This window comes from Myxocyprinus asiaticus, chromosome 40 (assembly GCF_019703515.2).
Source record: "Myxocyprinus asiaticus isolate MX2 ecotype Aquarium Trade chromosome 40, UBuf_Myxa_2, whole genome shotgun sequence".
In the NCBI taxonomy this organism is placed as follows: Eukaryota; Metazoa; Chordata; class Actinopteri; order Cypriniformes; family Catostomidae; genus Myxocyprinus; species Myxocyprinus asiaticus.
In genome coordinates, this window is record NC_059383.1 from 1,884,038 (window position 1) to 1,902,738 (window position 18,701).

Consider the following 18,701-nt stretch of genomic DNA (forward strand, 5'->3'; position numbering starts at 1 on the left):
AATCCCAGAACAACAGCAAAGGGCCTTGTGAAGATGCTGGAGGAAACAGGTAGATAAGTATCTATATCCACAGTAAAACTAGTCCTATATCGACATAACCTGAAAGGCTGCCCCGCAAGGAAGAAGCCACTGCTCCAAAACTGCCATTTAAAAGCCAGACTACAGTTTGCTAGTGCACATGGGGACAAAGAACTTACTTTTTGGAGAAATGTCCTCTGGTCTGATGAAACAAAAATTGAACTGTTTGGCCATAATGACCATTGTTATGTTTGGAGGAAAAAGGGTGAGGCTTGCAAGTCGAAGAACACAATCCCAGCCGTGAAGCATGGGGGTGTCAGCATCATGTTGTGGGGTTGCTTTGCTGCAGGAGGGACTGGTGCACTTCACAAAATAGATGGCATCATGAGGAAGGAAAATTATGTGGATATATTGAAGCAACATCTCAAGACATCAGCCAGGAAGTTAAAGCTCGTCACAAATCGGTTTTCCAAATGCACAGTGACCCCAAGCATACCTCCAAAGTTGTGGCAAAATGGCTTAAGGACAATAAAGTCAAGGTATTGGAGTGGCCATCACAAAGCCCTGACCTTAGTCCGATGGAAAATTTATTGTGGCAGATGAGTAAAGCATTGACAAAGCAATACAAAAAGTGGCTTTAGAGTCAAATATGTTGTTTATTTCCATATTATTGAACATAAGCCAATCATTGGCCTACAATTCACAGCAATCCATTTTGCTATTGAATTCTATTCATTACAAGGGCTTAAGGACACATCAATGTAAACGTGTCAGACGGATGCTTTTGGAGCGTCTCACTTTGGTTTGGTTCACGTGTTTAACATACTGTTTTTAGATCTCTGTGTCAAGTTTAACGTAGTTTGAAATGTAGTAAAACTCGTATTGAGATCCCTGCGCTTGAATTTGCACTGCATCAAGCTGTGTTTGAATGCAAGACTTACTTGAGACATACACTATATTGCCAAAGTATTCGCTCATCTGCCTTTAGATGCATATGAATTTAAGTGGCATCCCATTCTTAATCCATAGGGTTTAATATGACGTCGGCCCACCCTTTGCAGCTATAACAGCTTCAACTCTTCTGGGAAGGCTTTCCACAAGGTTTAGGAGTATGTTTATGGGAATTTTTGACCATTCTTCCAGAAGCGCATTTGTGAGGTCAGACACTGATGTTGGATGAGAAGGCCTGGCTCGCAGTCTTCGCTCTAATTCATCCCAAAGGTGCTCTATCAGGTTGAGGTCAGGACTCTGTGCAGGCCAGTCAAGTTCTTCCACACCAAACTCGCTCATCCATGTCTTTATGGACATTGCTTTGTGCACTGGTGCGCAGTCATGTTGGAACAGGAAGGGGCCGTCCCCAAACTGTTCCCACATAGTTGGGAGCATGGAATTGTCCAAAATCTCTTGGTATGCTGAAGCATTCAGTGTTCCTTTCACTGGAACTAAGGGGCCAAGCCCAGCTCCTGAAAAACAACCCCACACCGTAATCCCCCCTCCACCAAACTTCACAGTTGGCACAATGCAGTCAGACAAGTACCGTTCTCCTGGCAACCACCAAACCCAGACTCGTCCATCAGACTTCCAGATGGAGAAGTGTGATTCGTCACTCCAGAGAACGCGTCTCCACTGCTCTAGAGTCCAGTGGCGGCGTGCTTTACACCACTGCATCCGACGCTTTGCATTGCACTTGGTGATGTATGGCTTGGATGCAGCTGCTCGGCCATGGAAACCCATTCCATGAAACTCTCTACGCACTGTTCTTGAACTAATCTGAAGGCCACATGAACTTTGGAGGTCTGTAGCGATTGACTCTGCAGAAAGTTGGCGACCTCTGCGCACTATGCGCCTCAGCATCCTCTGACCCCGCTCTGTCATTTTACGTGGCCTACCACTTCGTGGCTGAGTTGCTGTCATTCCCAATCACTTCCACTTTGTTATAATACCACTGACAGTTGACTGTGGAATATTTAGTAGCGAGGAAATTTCATGACTGGACTTGTTGCACAGGTGGCATCCTATCACAGTACCACGCTGGAATTCACTGAGCTCCTGAGAACAAATGTTTGTAGAAGCAGTCTGCATGCCTAGGTGCTTCATTTTATACACCTGTGGCCATGGAAGTGATTGGAACACCTGAATTCAATGAGTTGGATGGGTGAGCGAATACTTTTGGCAATATAGTGTATCTTGTGCTGTCTGATGTGGTAAGTGTGGTTTGTTCTCTGTATAAGATGCGTGACCTCTGTGAAGTTGGCACCCCATATAATTAAATAGTTACCAAATCTATACCATTCGTTTGAGCTGATTTGTGCAGCAAAAATTAATGTTTGTGCTAGTTTGTGTTTGAGATATTAGACATATTTTTTTTTTTTTGGCTGTGTGATATCATTTTTCACCCCATGTGGTCCAAATTGCTCCAAACCGGTGCCGTTCGTTTGTGCCGGTTTGTGCCGTTAAAAGAAACACTGTAACTATTTATCTTCCTTAGATATACAGTTGAAGTCAGTTTTCCACAATTCCTGACATTTAATCATAGAAAACATTCCCTGTCTTAGGTCAGTTAGGAGCACTACTTTATTTTATGAATGTGAAATGTCAGAATAATAGTAGAGAGAATTATATATTTCAGCTTTTATTTCTTTCATCACATTCCCAGTGGGTCAGACGTTTACTTAGACTTTGTTAGTATTTTGGTACGAATGTTTTTTTCTGCTGATTTCTTTTGATTTTCCTATGATATCAAGCAAAGAGGCACTGAGTTTGAAGGTAGTCCTTAAAATACATACACAGGTACACCTCCAATTCAGTACACCTCCTATCAGAAGCTAATTTTCTAAAGGCTTGACATCATTTTCTGAAATTTTCCAAGCTGCTTAAAGGCACAGTTAACTTAGTGTATGTAAACTTCTGACCCACTGGAATTGTGATATAGTCAATTAAAAGTGAAACAGTCTGTCTGTAAACAATTGTTGGAAACATTACAAGTAGATGTCCTAAACGACTTTCCAAAACTATAGTTTGCTAATATTAAATCTGTGGAGTGGTTAAAAAATTAGTTTTAATGACTTCAACATAAATGTATGTAAACTTCTGACTTCAACTGTAGCATGAAACTTTTTGGGAGCAGTGACGTCACTCCAAATCACTCCAAACCGGTGTTGTTTGTGCTCGATTTGTGCTGTTAAAAGAAATATCATAACATATTCCTTCCTTTCTATTAAAAAGATGAAATTTGAAATTTCGCAGGCTAAACACCATGTTAATCACTCTCACCCGTCTTCATCGTTTGTGCTTGCTTCTGTTTTGTGCCGTGTTTGGAAAAATGTAAGCATTAATTTTTGGGCAAAAATGTAATCTTTCACCACATCAAACTCAAACACATCTCTCTGTCAGGAAATATCAGATTTGGTCTGATATTTAAACCACTGATGCAAACTAACTTTTCAGCTAAAGTCACTTTTTCTGAAGCTAATTTGACCAAATTGTTTGGTAAAATGTCTAAATTGTCCTTATTAAAACCACTTTAAATGGTTACTTTAAGCTTAAAAACTTAAACTAAAAACTTGAAACTCAGTTATCCTCGATTTATCTACAGCAATAGCAAAACATAGCAAGATACAATGCAAATCAAATAAAAAATAGTAAAAGTTAGTAATTAAAATTAATATCAAGAACTTATAAAATAAATATAGCCTACACAACCAGTCCAAAGGATACTAACTATTTTGTTTCTCATAGTCTTAAGACCTTTTGATTTAAAGGCTTATGGTCAAACGCTTGGGATTATTTCTGTACTCAAAAATAAATTGTGCCTAATTATAGATGTCTATACAAACCTTTTATTTATTTTTTAATAAAACATTTTTTTTTTTTTATTAATCTTTTATTTAGTTATTTTTTAAAGAAAAGTAGCCAACAAATGTCCAGCATATGAAGTCATTCAATACTATTTAAAAAGCATCCCAGTATGCACCTAAAGTTGATTGAGAAAATAAACTGTGTGCAGAGCTGGAATAGACAAAAGGCTATACTGAAGAAATTCAAATAGAAGATGTTTCTTATTTAATTTGTTTTGGTCACTGCATAATTTCAATACTTTTTGTGTTACTTCTTAGATTTGATGATGTTATACTCTAAAATCTAAAATGTGCAGTAACAAATAATAAAGAATAGGCAACTGTGATCAAACTTTTCTAAAGAGTTCTAGTCTTACACTGAAGGGCCGTTCACACTGAGGGGCCGTTCACATTGAGTGCATTTTTGTGGCCGTCCGTGCTGTTTTATAATTGATTTCAATGTAAATGTGCGGTAGATAGACATCTTTGACAGCTTGTTCGTGTTTTTAGACGCCATGTCAAGTAAAAAAAAAACTAAACTGTTAAACGTCTGGACACCTACGTTTTGCTCTTTTGTGGCACTGCATGTAATTTTAGTGCAACAACGCATTCCAGCATGTGAACGGCACCTAACATGTTTTCAAACATTATGCTGAAATTTCAAACAAATATTTTGAATATTAGCTAACATATAGGACTATGAAATTACACAAACACCGTCAACACAAGTCGCGCCAGCTTCTAGCAAAATTAAAACTACTAAACAAATTCAGAGCTGAATACTGTGGCTGTTTACTTGCGAAAGAAAGTCTGAATAATTAACCTATATAAACATTATGTACAGCTTTGTTCAGCAATGTCACATAACCTTTAAACAAATAATAATTTGCAGCAGAAACACGGACAATTTATTTATTTTGCATTTGGAGTTTGATGTGGTGAAAGATTAAATTTTTGCCAAAAAATTAATGCTTCAACGATACCAAACACGGCACAAACCAGAAGCAAACACAAACGATGAAGACAGGTGACATGGGGTTTAGCCTGCGTGATTCCACAGCTCCCAAAAGCTATATTTTTAAATACAAAGAAAAGAAAACGTTATTATGTTTCTTTTAACTGCACAAATCGAGCACAAATGAACAACGCCAGTTTGGAGCGATTTGGATGACATGGGGTGGAGAGTGATGTCACTGCTCCCGAATACAACCTGTTATTTCTAAGGAAGGAAAACGGATACAAGATTAATTTTAACAGCACAAATCAAGCACAAACAAATGGCACCGGTTCGGAGCATTTTAGACCCCAAGGGGTCACTGCTCCCGAAATGTTTTTTGCCATAGGCCTGTCTAAGGAAGGGAAATAGTTACAGTGATTCTTTTAACAGTACAAATTGAGCACAAACGAACAGCACCAGTTTGGAGTGATTTGGACCACAAGGGGGTTGGAAAGTGACGTCACACAGCCAAAAAAATAATGTCTGATATCTCAAACACCGAACCAGCACAAGCGTTAATTTTTGCGGCACAAATCAGCACAAACAAATGGTATAGATTTGGTAATGATTTAATTATATGGGGTGCCAACTTCACAGAGGTGATGCATGGTGCCTAAACAGCTGGAGTTTCGCTTACTGCCCCCTGGAGAAAACAGCTTGAATTGCTCTGATGGTAGGAATATTCCTTATTACAGTCTGGAGACATAATTTTTTTAATGCATTATTTTTTATATAATTAATCACACAGAATTAATGCATTAAATCAACAGCCCTACAATTTTTTTTTCTCCGCCAAAGACGATAGTTCCAAATAAAGCCAAAGCATCAGACTACACACAGACTGAAAGGTGATCTGGCCAGCATATGTGAGTGGAGCCACAGATTTCCCCTCCCTGCTCAAAGTGTTCTGTAATTGCTTGAATCCAGCAGAAACCCCCTCCTCGCTACAGGCAAAATCATACAACTCCACTCCCCGTCCAGTGTCCACTCCGCAGCGCTCAACTACTCTGGTCTGGAATGCCATAAGCACTGACAAGCAGGGTGAAGCATATATCAGCATTCTTGAATGCCGCTTGACAATTAGATGAGAGAAGCAGAGCCAACTGTTGTAGTAAGATACATAAGTGTGTGTGTGTGTGTGTGTGTGTGTGTGTGTTGTAGTTGGTACAGGATCTGTTGAGGAGTTTGCCACAGATGTTCAGTAAGACGATGGAGACTCAGTCAGCTTTGGGTCCAGCGCTGCAGGGTGCGTTTAAATTACTGTCGCCCACCGGAGGACGAGTGTCAGTGTTCCAGACTCAACTGCCAGCGGTGGGTGCCGGAGCGCTGAAGCCCAGAGAAGAGCCCAGTCAAAGAGCTGCTGTTAAGGTCACCACTACAGCTTTACATTCTGTACTTGTCATTCATGTCAGTTCTTCTTTTTTTTTTTTAAGGATTTATATGTACATATAAATATCACACATCATTTTATATTTTTCCACCTCATATACACATTATATTGTGTAGGTCCCCCTCGTGCCGCCAAAACAGCGCCAACCCCTATCTCGGAATAGCATTCTGATCAGCCGTTACAGAAATACTCAAACCAGCTCATCTGGCACCAACAATCATCCATGCGATTATCTAATCAGCCAGTCGTGTGGCAGCAGTGCAGTGCATAAAATCATGCAGATATGGGTCAGGAGCTTCAGTTAATGTTCACATCAACCATCAGAATGGGGAAAAAATTTGATTTCAGTGATTTGGATCATGGCATGATTGTTGGTTCCAGATGGGCTGGTTTGAGTATTTCTGTAACAGCTGATCTCCTGAGATTTTCACACACAGCAGTCTCTAGAGTTTACTCAGAATGGTGCCAAAAACAAAAAACATCCAGTGAGTGGCAGTTCTGTGGACGGAAATGCTTTGTTGATGAGAGAGGTCAACAGAGAATGACCAGACTGGTTTGAACTGACAAAGTCTATGGTAACTCAGATAACCCCTCTGTACAATTGTGGTGAGAAGAATATCATATCAGAATGCTATTCTGAGATGCGGGTTGCTCTGTTTTGGTGGCACGAGGGGGACCTACACAATATTAGGCAGGTGGTTTTAATGTTGTTACTGATTGGCGTATGTTGTTGCTTTGTTTGCATGAAAAGGTAATGAAAATCATTGATTTCTCTTTAAAGGGATAGTTCATAAAAATTGGCAATTGTTACATTTACAAAATCATTTAATCACCTTCAAGTTGTGAAACACACTGACAGTCTCAGTCACCATTCACTTTCATTGCATCTTTTCAAGTTCAAGCTCTATTGTCATTGTACAAGTACAATGAAATCATTGTCCTTCCACTGGCTGTTGCATAAACTTCGAAAAGAGTGTAGAGACTAGCCATAAATAAAAATACAGAAAATATAGAATCTAGGAAATATCTAAATATACAGGAATGCAGAAAAATACAAATATACAACAAATAATAATAAGCATGAAGCTGCTTGAAAGTCTATGGGGGAGTATGATGTAGATGCAATGTACAAAGGTGTGCAAAGTGTTTACAGTAGAGGTATACAATAAATAATAAGTTAACATGAAGGTGCACAAAATGAGTAGGCCAGATAAAAATATTTTAGTCATAAGTGTATGAGGCAGTGCTGATTATTGTTGTGCAAAAACAAGTCTTCAGGTGTGTGTGATGCTGAGGTAGATCAAATGTAGAATGGTGTGCAAAATGTTCACGGTATTGTGCAAAGATGTCATCAGCAGTAGTGCAGTATAAAGAAATTCTATATTTTCCCCATGTAAAGAAAGTGAATGGTGACTGAGACTAATGTTCTGCCCAACATCGAGTTTTTACTGTTGTGAAGACTGAAATGAGCAGCCTATGATAAAATGGGCAGTATTTTGTTAATTTATGTGAAGTTCAGAATGAGTAATTTTTTTCAGTTCAAGTTTAATAAATGCTCTTCAATAAACCGAGGGGGAAACAATGAATGGTTTTATCCTGCTTAAAATAATTATCTTCTCTGCCTGTAAAATGTCTGGACTGCTTGTTATATGTGTAAGTATGTGTGCGTTTGTATTGTCAGGACGTCCAGCATCTGTCTCCTGCGACTGACTTCTATAAGAAACTGGCTCTGGACTGCTCCGGTCAGCAGATCGCTGTGGATCTCTTCCTCTTGAGCGCTCAGTACTGTGATCTCGCATCTCTGGGTCAGTCACACACAACTGCTTCTGCAAAACTACACATTTTCAAAGTCATCTAGTCTGTCGGATATCTGAACCAGTGCTTCTCGACTGGTGGGTCGCAGGTCTGCTCTGATCACGGGTCACGGACAGCAGGGGAAAAAAAACACTAAAACTAACCATACAATTTAGAGTTACCATAGTAAAATAAACAGGCTTATCTTTTAAAATGGAGAAAACGCTTACCATGTCTTTGTGTCCAATCAAACTCTATGGTACTTAGGCACAAATTCATCCATCACTTGGTTGAAGCTCGTCAGATTAGACCAATATCAACATGGACGGGTTGTGTGACATGCCCTCATTCTCATCCCTTAAAAACCATCAGCAGAACTGAACAAGGTCAAAGAAAATACAGATCTACTTGCAGCAAGGAGAAACATGGTCCATGTCGACCACAGTGTGTTTTGTGCAGTGATTTATTGGCAGCATATGAAAACTGGAGATGCTTAAACTGAGATGACAAGCCTGTTAAGTTTATCAAGAGAAAGCAACAGGATCTGAACACATCAAAACTAATCAACAAACAGTTCACAATTGATTTTCAGGACGTCTTAGTTTACTGTGGTAACCACTTGATGTCCAAGGTAAAATCTGGGTCCTGAAGCAAAACTCACTGAGAAGTGCAGAGGTAAACCATACTTGGAGATTGTTCATCCAAAAACATTCACTCATCCTCATGTCATTCTAAAGACATATGACTTTCTTGATGTTTGGCAGAATCTTAGCCACCATTCACTTTCATTCCATCTTTTTCCATACAATGAAAGGGAATGGTGACTGAGACTGTGGCATATTTGAGTGAATTCTTAATTAGATTTTTTTTGTATTATTGTAATTTATTTTAAGTCAGTTACTGCTCCATGTTGGATCCACATTCATCAACTGTGGTATCAAAAACAATCTTAATAATCCAACTGATATTTGATATCAGCAGACACCGAAGAGTATGTGACAGCCGTATAAGCAGATATGCACAGAACTCAATGACAATTCTGATTTTACAACTAAAAACATTTTAAATTGCAGTTGTAAATTTGGCCCAAATATCCCTTAAATTTGAACCCTAGTTGAAAATGATAGCGTCGGTGATGAGAGCAAGCAGTGATCTGAGGATTTTACCACAGACCTCAAACATTCATCTGTGACATCAAAATCTGCTGATGACTCTCATTCATTCTTGTTGTGTGTCTCTTCTGTAGGTTGTATATCCAGATACTCCGCAGGATGTGTGTATTATTACCCATCATATCACAATCATCACAACCCCTCACAGACAGAACGCTTCCAGAAAGATTTCAAGAGATATCTGACACGCAAGATCGGCTTCGAGGCTGTCATGAGGATACGCTGCACTAAAGGTCTGTCATGTGTCTGTGGCAGCACAGCAAAAGTGAATCTGACATTTTCAAATCCGATCTGGGCCACTTTCATATGTGGAAATAAATCGGATACTTATCAGATTTTATCCAGTGTGCCAACAGTCAGGTCAGATTTAATGTGATTTTTACATCAATCAACTCAACATTTGTCATTTGCGCACTTGAGTTCCAACATATATTGCCGTGTTATTATTTGAAACTTTAGTAGCGAGTGATATCTTTTCTAGTTAATGCATTCAATTCTATTGTAAGGAAAAAAAAAATTTCAGGCTCAACAGTTGGGTGCAGTGCTTACTTTAGATTACACGTTGTAAAGTATGCGCATGAAAAGTTGCAGAGATAGATTTATGTACTGTAAATGTAAATGTTCGCACAGTTCCTATACAGTGCATTCATAAAGTATTCAGACCCCTTCATTTTTTTCACATTTTGTTATGTTGCACCCTTATGCTAAAATGCTTTAAATTTTTATATTCACATCAATCTACACTCCATACCCCATAATGACAAAGCACAACCCAGATTTTTGATAACTTTGCAAATTTATTTAAAAGAAAAAACTGATATCACATTGACATAAGTATTCAGACCCTTTGCTATGACCCTTGAAATTTAGCTCGGGTGCATCCCATTTCTCTGGATCATCTTTGAGATGTTTCTACACTTTGATTGGATTCCACCTGTGGCTTCCATAATTCTTAAATGGAAGAAGTTTGGAACAACTAGGACTCTTCCTAGAGCTGGCCATCCGTCCAAACTGAGCAATCGGGGGAGAAAGGCCTTGGTAAGAGAGTTGACCATGATCCCGATGGTCACTCTGGTTGAGCTCCAGAGATCATTTGTGGAGATGGGAGACAACAATCACCGCAACACTCTTTATGGCAGAGTGGCCAGACGGAAGCCTCCTCTCATTGCAAGACACAAAAAAAGCACCTAAAGGACTCTCAGACTGTGAGAAACAAGATTCTCTTGTCTGATGAAATTAAGATTGAACTGTTTGGCCTCAATTCCAAGCATCATGTCTGAGGAAACCAGGCACCGCTCATCACCTGTGCAGTACCATCCCAACGGTGAAGCATGGTTGTGGTAGCATCATGCTGTGGGGGTATTTTTCAGCAGCTGGGACAATGCAGCAAAATACAGAGATATCCTTAATGAAAACCTGGTCCAGAGCGCTCAGGACCTCAGACTGAGCCGAAGGTTCACCTTCCAACAGGACAATGACCCTAAGCACACAGCCAAGACAACTCTGTGAATGTCCTTGAGTGGCCCAGCCAGAGCCCGGACTTGAACCCAATCGGACATCTCTGGAGAGAACTGAAAATGGCTGTCCACCGATGGTCCCCATGCAACCTGACAGAGCTTGAAAGGATCTGCTGAGAAGAATGGCAGAAAATCCCCAAATCCAGGTGTGCAAAGCTTGTTGCATCATATCCAAAAAGACTTGAGATTGTAATCGCTGCCAAAGGTGCTTCAACTAAGTACTGAGTTAAGGGTCTGAATACTTATGTCAATGTGATATTTCAGTTTTTTCTTTTTAATACATTTGCAAAGTTATCAAAAATCTGTTTTTTGCTTTGTCATTCTAGGGTATGGATTGTAGATTGATGTGAAAAAATAAACAATTGAAAGCATTTTAGCGTAAGGCTGAAACATAACAAAACGTGAAAAAATGTAGAGGTCTGAATACTTTATGAATGCACTGCATTTCACATACTGTATCCAAACTTGAATGCAAGCAAGTCAATGGAAATCTGAAAATTATATAATGACAACTCTTAATTACATAAATGTTATGCCTTTGTCATGCTGCCCTTCGATTTTATGGTGCATTTCACTAAGTAATGTTACACTCTTTTGCTTCGATGATAATTAAATTGCACCATACAAAGGCAAATTTAAAAATACTTTATCCATCAAGTCAGTCTTTCTCCATCACTTGCTGGCTACATTTAAAATGTAATGTAAACAGCCTTCCAAAACAATCAGATTAGAGCAGAATATTATCGCAATTATTTGTTTGACAGTGAATCATCAGCTAAATGTCATAGTTGTGACACAAGTGTTCTTATATGTGCATAAAAATTCCTGACGCAAAATTTCTGTATCTAACATTGTCCAGGTCTGTCCATACACACTTTCCACGGCAACTTCTTCGTCCGCTCGACAGATCTATTGTCTTTGCCGAATGTGAATCCTGATGCTGGCTTCGCTGTTCAGATGTCTATCGAGGAGAATCTTCTAGACATGCAGGTGGTGTCGTTCCAGGCCGCTCTACTCTACACCTCCAGCAAAGGTACATAACTGTCAGAATACATCACCGTTTCTTCTCATACGAGTGATTACGGTTATGTGATCATTGCCCTGCTTTTTTGGTGTTTCAGGCGAGAGGCGGATCCGCGTGCACACGCTGTGTTTGCCGGTGGTCAGCTCTCTGTCAGACATCTTTGCTGGTGCTGATGTTCAGGCAGTCACTGCTCTGCTTGCAAGCATGGGTACAAACAACTCAATCTCAACACGCATTACTGACTACATTCAGTTTATCTCCACTGCTGTCATTGAAATTATTCCTGCAGATCTGACAAGGCTTTTTTTTTTTTTTTGTGGTGGGGGTTAGATTTTTACAAAAGGGTCAAAGTCTCCTAAAATGCTTCATAATAGGCGAGTTCAGTCTATTTCTGTTTTATATATATATATATATATATATACTTTTCCAATGCCATTGTGTACTGTATTTGGTGTGGGAAAAAGATGATGTTTTCCAAAATAAAATTAATAACGTTTAGCTGAATCTCACTGTCAATACATGTATTTGGACAGGACGATTTTGATAAGTGTGTTACAGTAATGAGACGTTTGGTCAGAAAATGTGCTTTATTGTTATGAAAATTGTCATAATGCTTGAATATAATTGAATTTGATTTGCGGTGAATTATGACCTGTATTGTCTTCATTGGGTTGCTTATAATTGGTCATACTCCCATAATTCTGATGTCTATCACAGTGTATTGATGCTGGTTTTGTTTTGTGACTGCTCATGTTTAGCGGTGGACCGTTCAGTGAGTGCCAGTCTGAGTGATGCTCGGGATGCTTTGACAAACGCAGCCATTGACTCCCTGACATCTTACCGCACATCAGTGCTGACCATACAACAGCCTGGACTGCTCTCCCCGGCCTGTCTGTGCCTGTTCCCACTCTACATACTCGCCCTGCTCAAATATGTACGTTAACATACACACACTACTCAAACGTGTGTTTTCACACTCACCCTTTTGGAATATGTAAGTTTACATATTCGCCCTACGTAAACATGTACGTTTACATGTTCGCACTACTCAAACGTGAGTTTATGTACTCGTCCTACCCAAACATGTACGTTTAAATACGCCACTCAAACTTGCGTTTACAAACTCGCCCTTCTCGAACATGTACATTTGCATGCACTACTCAAATGTGCGGTAACACACTCATGTAACTCAAACATATAAGTTTATCTACTTGCTCTTCTCAAACATATGTTTACATACTTGCCCTACTTAAACATGTACACTTACAAACAACATAAGCGTGCGTTTACACACTTGTGCCACAAAAACATGTACGTTTACAAACTCGCCCTTCTCAAACATGTACATTTACATATTCACCCTATTTAAACATGTACGTTTACATGCTCACACTACTGAAACGTACGTTTACGTACTCGCCGTACTCAAACATACATTTACATACACTACTGAAAGGAGCATTTATATACACTGCTCAAACGTGCGTGCACTTGCACTACTCATACACACTCGTCCTACTCAAACATGTAATTTTGCATACACTACTGAAACATGTTGACATACTCAAACATGTATGCTTACATGCTCACACAATTTAAACATGCGTTTACAAACTCATCCTACTCAAACATGACATTTACATACTCACCCTATTTAAACATGTACATTTACATACACTACTCAAACATGCGTTTACACACCCATCCTTCTCAAACGTGCATTTGCATACTCGCCCTATTTAAACATGTACATTTGCATACACTACTCAAACATGTGTTTACATACACTACTCAAACATGCGTTTACACACCCATCCTTCTCAAACGTGCATTTGCATACTCGCCCTATTTAAACATGTACATTTGCATACACTACTCAAACATGCGTTTACACACTCATCCTACTCAAACGTAATTTTACATAGTCACCCTATTTAAACATGTACGTTTACATGCTCACACTACTGAAATGAACGTTTACGTACTCGCCGTACTCGCCGTACTCAAACATACATTTACATACACTACTGAAAGGAGCGTTTATATACACTGCTGAAACGTGCATGCACTTGCACTACTCATACACACTCATCCTACTCAAACATGTAATTTTGCATACACTACTGAAACATGTTGACATACTCAAACATGTACGCTTACATGCTCACACAACTTAAACATGTGTTTACAAACTCATCCTACTCAAACATGACATTTACATACCCTATTTAAACATGTACATTTACATACACTACTCAAACATGTGTTTACACACTCATCCTACTCAAACGTAATTTTACATAGTCACCCTATTTAAACATGTACATTTGCATACACTATTCAAACGTGTGTTTACATACACTACTCAAACATGCGTTTATATACACTATTTTTAGATCTTTTATTTGGCTGACCAGATATCAGATGGCTCACCAATGTATCAGAGTTCTTCTAATACATAAAGAAGAGTAAGCCAGACCAAGTGCTTATGGGGAAAAAAGTTTAATGATGACAATCATGTAGCGTAGCTCTTCTGAATCTTAACCTAAAGTTCTGTCTGTATGATTGAACTTTATACCTGAAGAGATACAGTACTTTAGGATAAGCCAGTGGTGTTTCTCAAAACTGACATGTACGTTTACACACTCGCCCTTAACAAACATGTACATTTACATACTCTCCCTTCTCGAACTTATGTTTACACTCTCGCTTAAACGTGTGTTTACATAGTCGCACTACTCAAATGTGCGTTTACGTACATGCCCTACTCAAACATGTATGTTTAAATGCTCACACTACTCAAACGTGCATTTACAAGCTCGTCTTACTCAAAGGTGCATTTACACATTCATCCTACTTACGAATGTTTTTACACACATTCATCCTACTCAAACGTGCATTTACACACACTTCCTTCTCAAAGGTGCGTTTAGACACTCGTCCTACTCAATTTGCGCTTACACACCTGTCCTGCTCTAACGTGTTTACACAGTCATCCTACACAAATGTGCACATTTACATACACTACTCAAACATGCATTTACATACTCGTCGGATTTAAACATGTAGGTTTACACACTTGCCCTTCTCAAACATGTACGTTTAAAGACTCGTCCTACTCAAACATGTACGTTTACATGCCCACACTACTCAAACGTGTGTCTACACACTTGTCCTACTACATGTAAGTTTACATTCTCACTACTCAAATGTGTGTTTACATACTCACTAGACAAACGTGCATTTACACACTCGCCAGGCCTAATTCGGTTTTTGAGTTTTTAATGAAAATAGATCTTAAACTTTATAGTGATTAAAAATCTATATAAGTTGAAGTCAGAAGTTTACATACACTTAGGTTGAAGTCATTAAAACTAATTTTTTAACCACTCCACAGATTTCATATTAGCAAACTATAGTTTTGGCAAGTCGTTTATGACATCTACTTTGTGCATGGCATGAGTAATTTTTCCAACAATTGTTTACAGATTGTTTAACTTTTAATTGACTATCACAATTCCAGTCGGTCAGAAGTTTACATACACCAAGTTAACTGTGCCTTTAAGCAGCTTGGAAAATTCCAGAAAATGATGTCATGACTCTGATAGGTGTACTGAATTGGAGGTGTACCTGTGGATGTATTTTAAGGCCTACTTTCAAACTCAGTGCCTGTTTGCTTGACATCATGGGAAAATCAAAAGAAATCAGCCAAGACCTCAGAAAAAAAATTGTGGACCTCCACAAGTCTGGTTCATCCTTGAGCAATTTCCAAACACCTGAAGGTACCACATTTATCTGTACAAACAATGGTACGCAAGTATAAACACAATGGGACTACGCAGCCATCATACCGCTCAGGAAGAAGACACATTCTGTCTCCTAGAGACGAATGTAGATTGGTGCGAAAAGTGCAAATCAATCCCAGAAGAACAACAAAGGACTTTGTGAAGACGTTTGAGGAAACAGGTAGACAAGTATCTATATCCACAGTAAAAACAAGTCCTATATCAACATAACCTGAAAGGCTGCTCAGCAAGGAAGAAACAACTGCTCCAAAACTGCCATAAAAAAGCCAGACTACAGTTTGCAAGTGCACATGGGGACAAAGATCTTTTTGGAGAAATGTCCTCTGGTCTGATGAAACAAAAATGGAACTGTTTGGCCAAAATGACCATTGTTATGTTTGGAGTAAAAAGGGTGAGGCTTGCAAGCCGAAGAACACCATCCCAACCGTGAAGCATGGGGGTGGCAGCATCATGTTGTGGGGGTGCTTTGCTGCAGGAAGGACTGGTGCACTTCACAAAATAGATGTCATCATGAGGAAGGAATATTATGTGGATATTGAAGCAACATCTCAAGACATCAGCCAGGAAGTTAAAGCTTGGTCGCAAATGGGTCTTCCAAATGGACAGTGACCCCAAGCGTACCTACAAAGTTGTGGCAAAATGGCTTAAGGACATCAAAGTCAAGGTATTGGAGTGACCTCAATCCGATAGAAAAAATTTGTGGGCAGAACTGAAAAAGCGTGTGCGAGCAAGGAGGCCTACAAATATGACTCAGTTACACCAGTTCTGTCTGGAGGAATGGGCCAAAATTCCAGCAGCTTATTGTGAGAAACTTGTGGAAGGCTACCCAAACGTTTTACCCAAGTTAAACAATTTAAAGGCTACGCTACCAAATACTAACAGTGTTTGTAAACTTCTGACCCACTGGGAATGGGATGAAAGAAATAAAAGCTGAAATAAATAATTCTCTCTTCTATTATTCTGACATTTCACATTCTTAAAATAAAGTAGTGCTCCTAACTGACCTAAGACAGGGAATGTTTTCTATGATTAAATGTCAGGAATTGTGGAAAACTGAGTTTAAATGTATTTGGCTAAGGTGTATGTAAACTTCTGACTTCAACTGTACATTTTATTGTATTTGAACTTGTTTTTTGCCATGAAAATAGCCAGGGAAGCTGACATTGCGTTAATTCACTAACAAACAAACCAACATACTCATCCTACTCGAACATGTACTCTTACTTATTCACACTGCTCGAACATGTGAGTTTACATACTGGCCCTACTCTATCATACATGTTTACCTTCACAGCTGCATATGATAACAAACCTACAGTCATGTTGAAGTATTTAACATGTTCCTTATTTCAGAAAGCATTTCGCACAGGCACCAGTGCCCGACTGGACGAGCGTGTGTTTGCCATGTGTCAGCTGAAGTACCAGCCGCTAGCGTATCTAATGCTCATGGTGCATCCAGCCCTGTACCGTGTGGATAACATGACAGATGAGGTGAGGACATGTCACTTTGTCAGGACAATAGAGTGCAGCAGTTACATTCTTGATTTTTAATAACAAATAAACCTTTTAATACACGCATACCATGAGCTCTGAGGTTATTAAAGGGGATAGTCCAACCAAAAATGAAAACTCTATAATCATTTACTCACGCTCATGTCTTTCCAAACCTGTACCTGTCTTTGTTTTCCCCCGTGGAATGCAGAAGGACATGTTAGGCAACGTGACAGCCTCAGTCACCATTTGCTTTCATTGCATCTTTTTTTTTTTCCCAAACATATCAAGTGAATGGTGACTGAGGTCATTCTGCCTAACGAAGATACTCAAATGAGCTCAGCATTGACTGGCCACATAATATACTAATATATTTGAATTTAAATCTGCACATTTTACAAAAAACTTTAAATACATTTTAACACATATCAATGACTATTAAGTCTAAATTGCATCATTACTTATGATCTGATTACATCATTCAGTTCAATTCCCTCATAAAAATATATGAGGTGCACAGTCTACTTTTTTCTTTGTCCAATTTTCATAACATTTTTAATTTTTAAAAATGGTATCACTTGGGGGAGTCGCATGATGCCATGTGAGGATCGGACTTGTGAACTGCGAGCTCTGTGCACTTTGCTAGTTTTAATACTTTTTATGACATAAACCGGTGAGATTCGATACACTTTGTTCCATAACTGTTCTAGGAGGACAATATGTCAAAGAATTCAAGCTCCTCAGGCTCCTTCATAAAGTCAATGGAGTGAGCAAGGCATCTCGTTGTACTCACGTTGCAGCCGAGTGGACTGGCTCACTGAACATTGGCTTGACTGTTTGAAGATTCTGCACACTTTTTTTTTTTTTGTGCTGGTTCCGCCTAGCGACTGGATTTTATTTTATAGAGTGGCACACCTTCGGGATAGTTTTGTGGATGAATCTACATGCTCTTTTTGCTTATTTCTCCTGTTGGCTGGGGATTGTTTTGTGAAGTATTTCTTGTAAAGACATTGGAGTGAGTCATTTGTTCGCACTCATGTTGCAACTGACTGGACCGGCTCACTGAAAATTCGTTTGACTGTTTGAACACACCTTCATGTCAGTTTTATGGATGAAGCTACACGCTCTTTGTGCTTATTACATCTATTGGCTGGAGTTTGTTTTATAGATTATCTTTTGCTGTGTAATTCTGTCTCTCAAAATATTTGTGCTAGAAAATTTGGCACAAAATTTGGAAAGATATGGGTTGGGCATTTTTTTATAGTGCTAGCTCGAATAAGAGCAGGGGAGTCATTACTCTGAGACATTTGAATTGTAGATGTTTACTTATCAGCGTAAAGATAAATTAGGAAGAGTCATTATTGTTTTAGCTGAAATTTAGGGACAAAGTCTTATTTTGGCTAATATCTATGCACCTAACGTTGACAATTAGGGCTTTTTTATAGATCTTGAAGGGATGTTGCACGCCGCTGGCACCCCTCATGATATAATATTGGGAGGAGACTTTAATCTTTTGATGGACTCAGTCCTTGATCATAGTGAAGCAAATGTGTGCAAGCCCCGTAGAGCAACATTGATGCTTCACAGGATGTGTAAAAATCTTGGTCTTACAGATATTTTGAACCCATTTGGTAGGGACTATACATTTTATTTTAA

General features: G+C 39.0%; 1 protein-coding gene across 5 annotated transcripts in view; it reads left to right on the forward strand.

Annotated features, from left to right (window-relative positions):
- Positions 1-18,701, forward strand: part of sec24a (SEC24 homolog A, COPII coat complex component) — a 46,520-nt gene that overhangs the window by 18,696 nt on the left and 9,123 nt on the right. For all 5 annotated transcript variants that reach the window (XM_051680564.1, XM_051680561.1, XM_051680563.1 and 2 more), the window contains exons 12-18: positions 6,013-6,219; positions 7,923-8,046; positions 9,282-9,440; positions 11,584-11,757; positions 11,846-11,956; positions 12,507-12,682; positions 16,908-17,045. In XM_051680564.1, the coding sequence (XP_051536524.1) occupies positions 6,013-6,219; positions 7,923-8,046; positions 9,282-9,440; positions 11,584-11,757; positions 11,846-11,956; positions 12,507-12,682; positions 16,908-17,045 (1,089 nt within the window). The remainder of the gene's footprint in view (positions 1-6,012; positions 6,220-7,922; positions 8,047-9,281; positions 9,441-11,583; positions 11,758-11,845; positions 11,957-12,506; positions 12,683-16,907; positions 17,046-18,701) is intronic.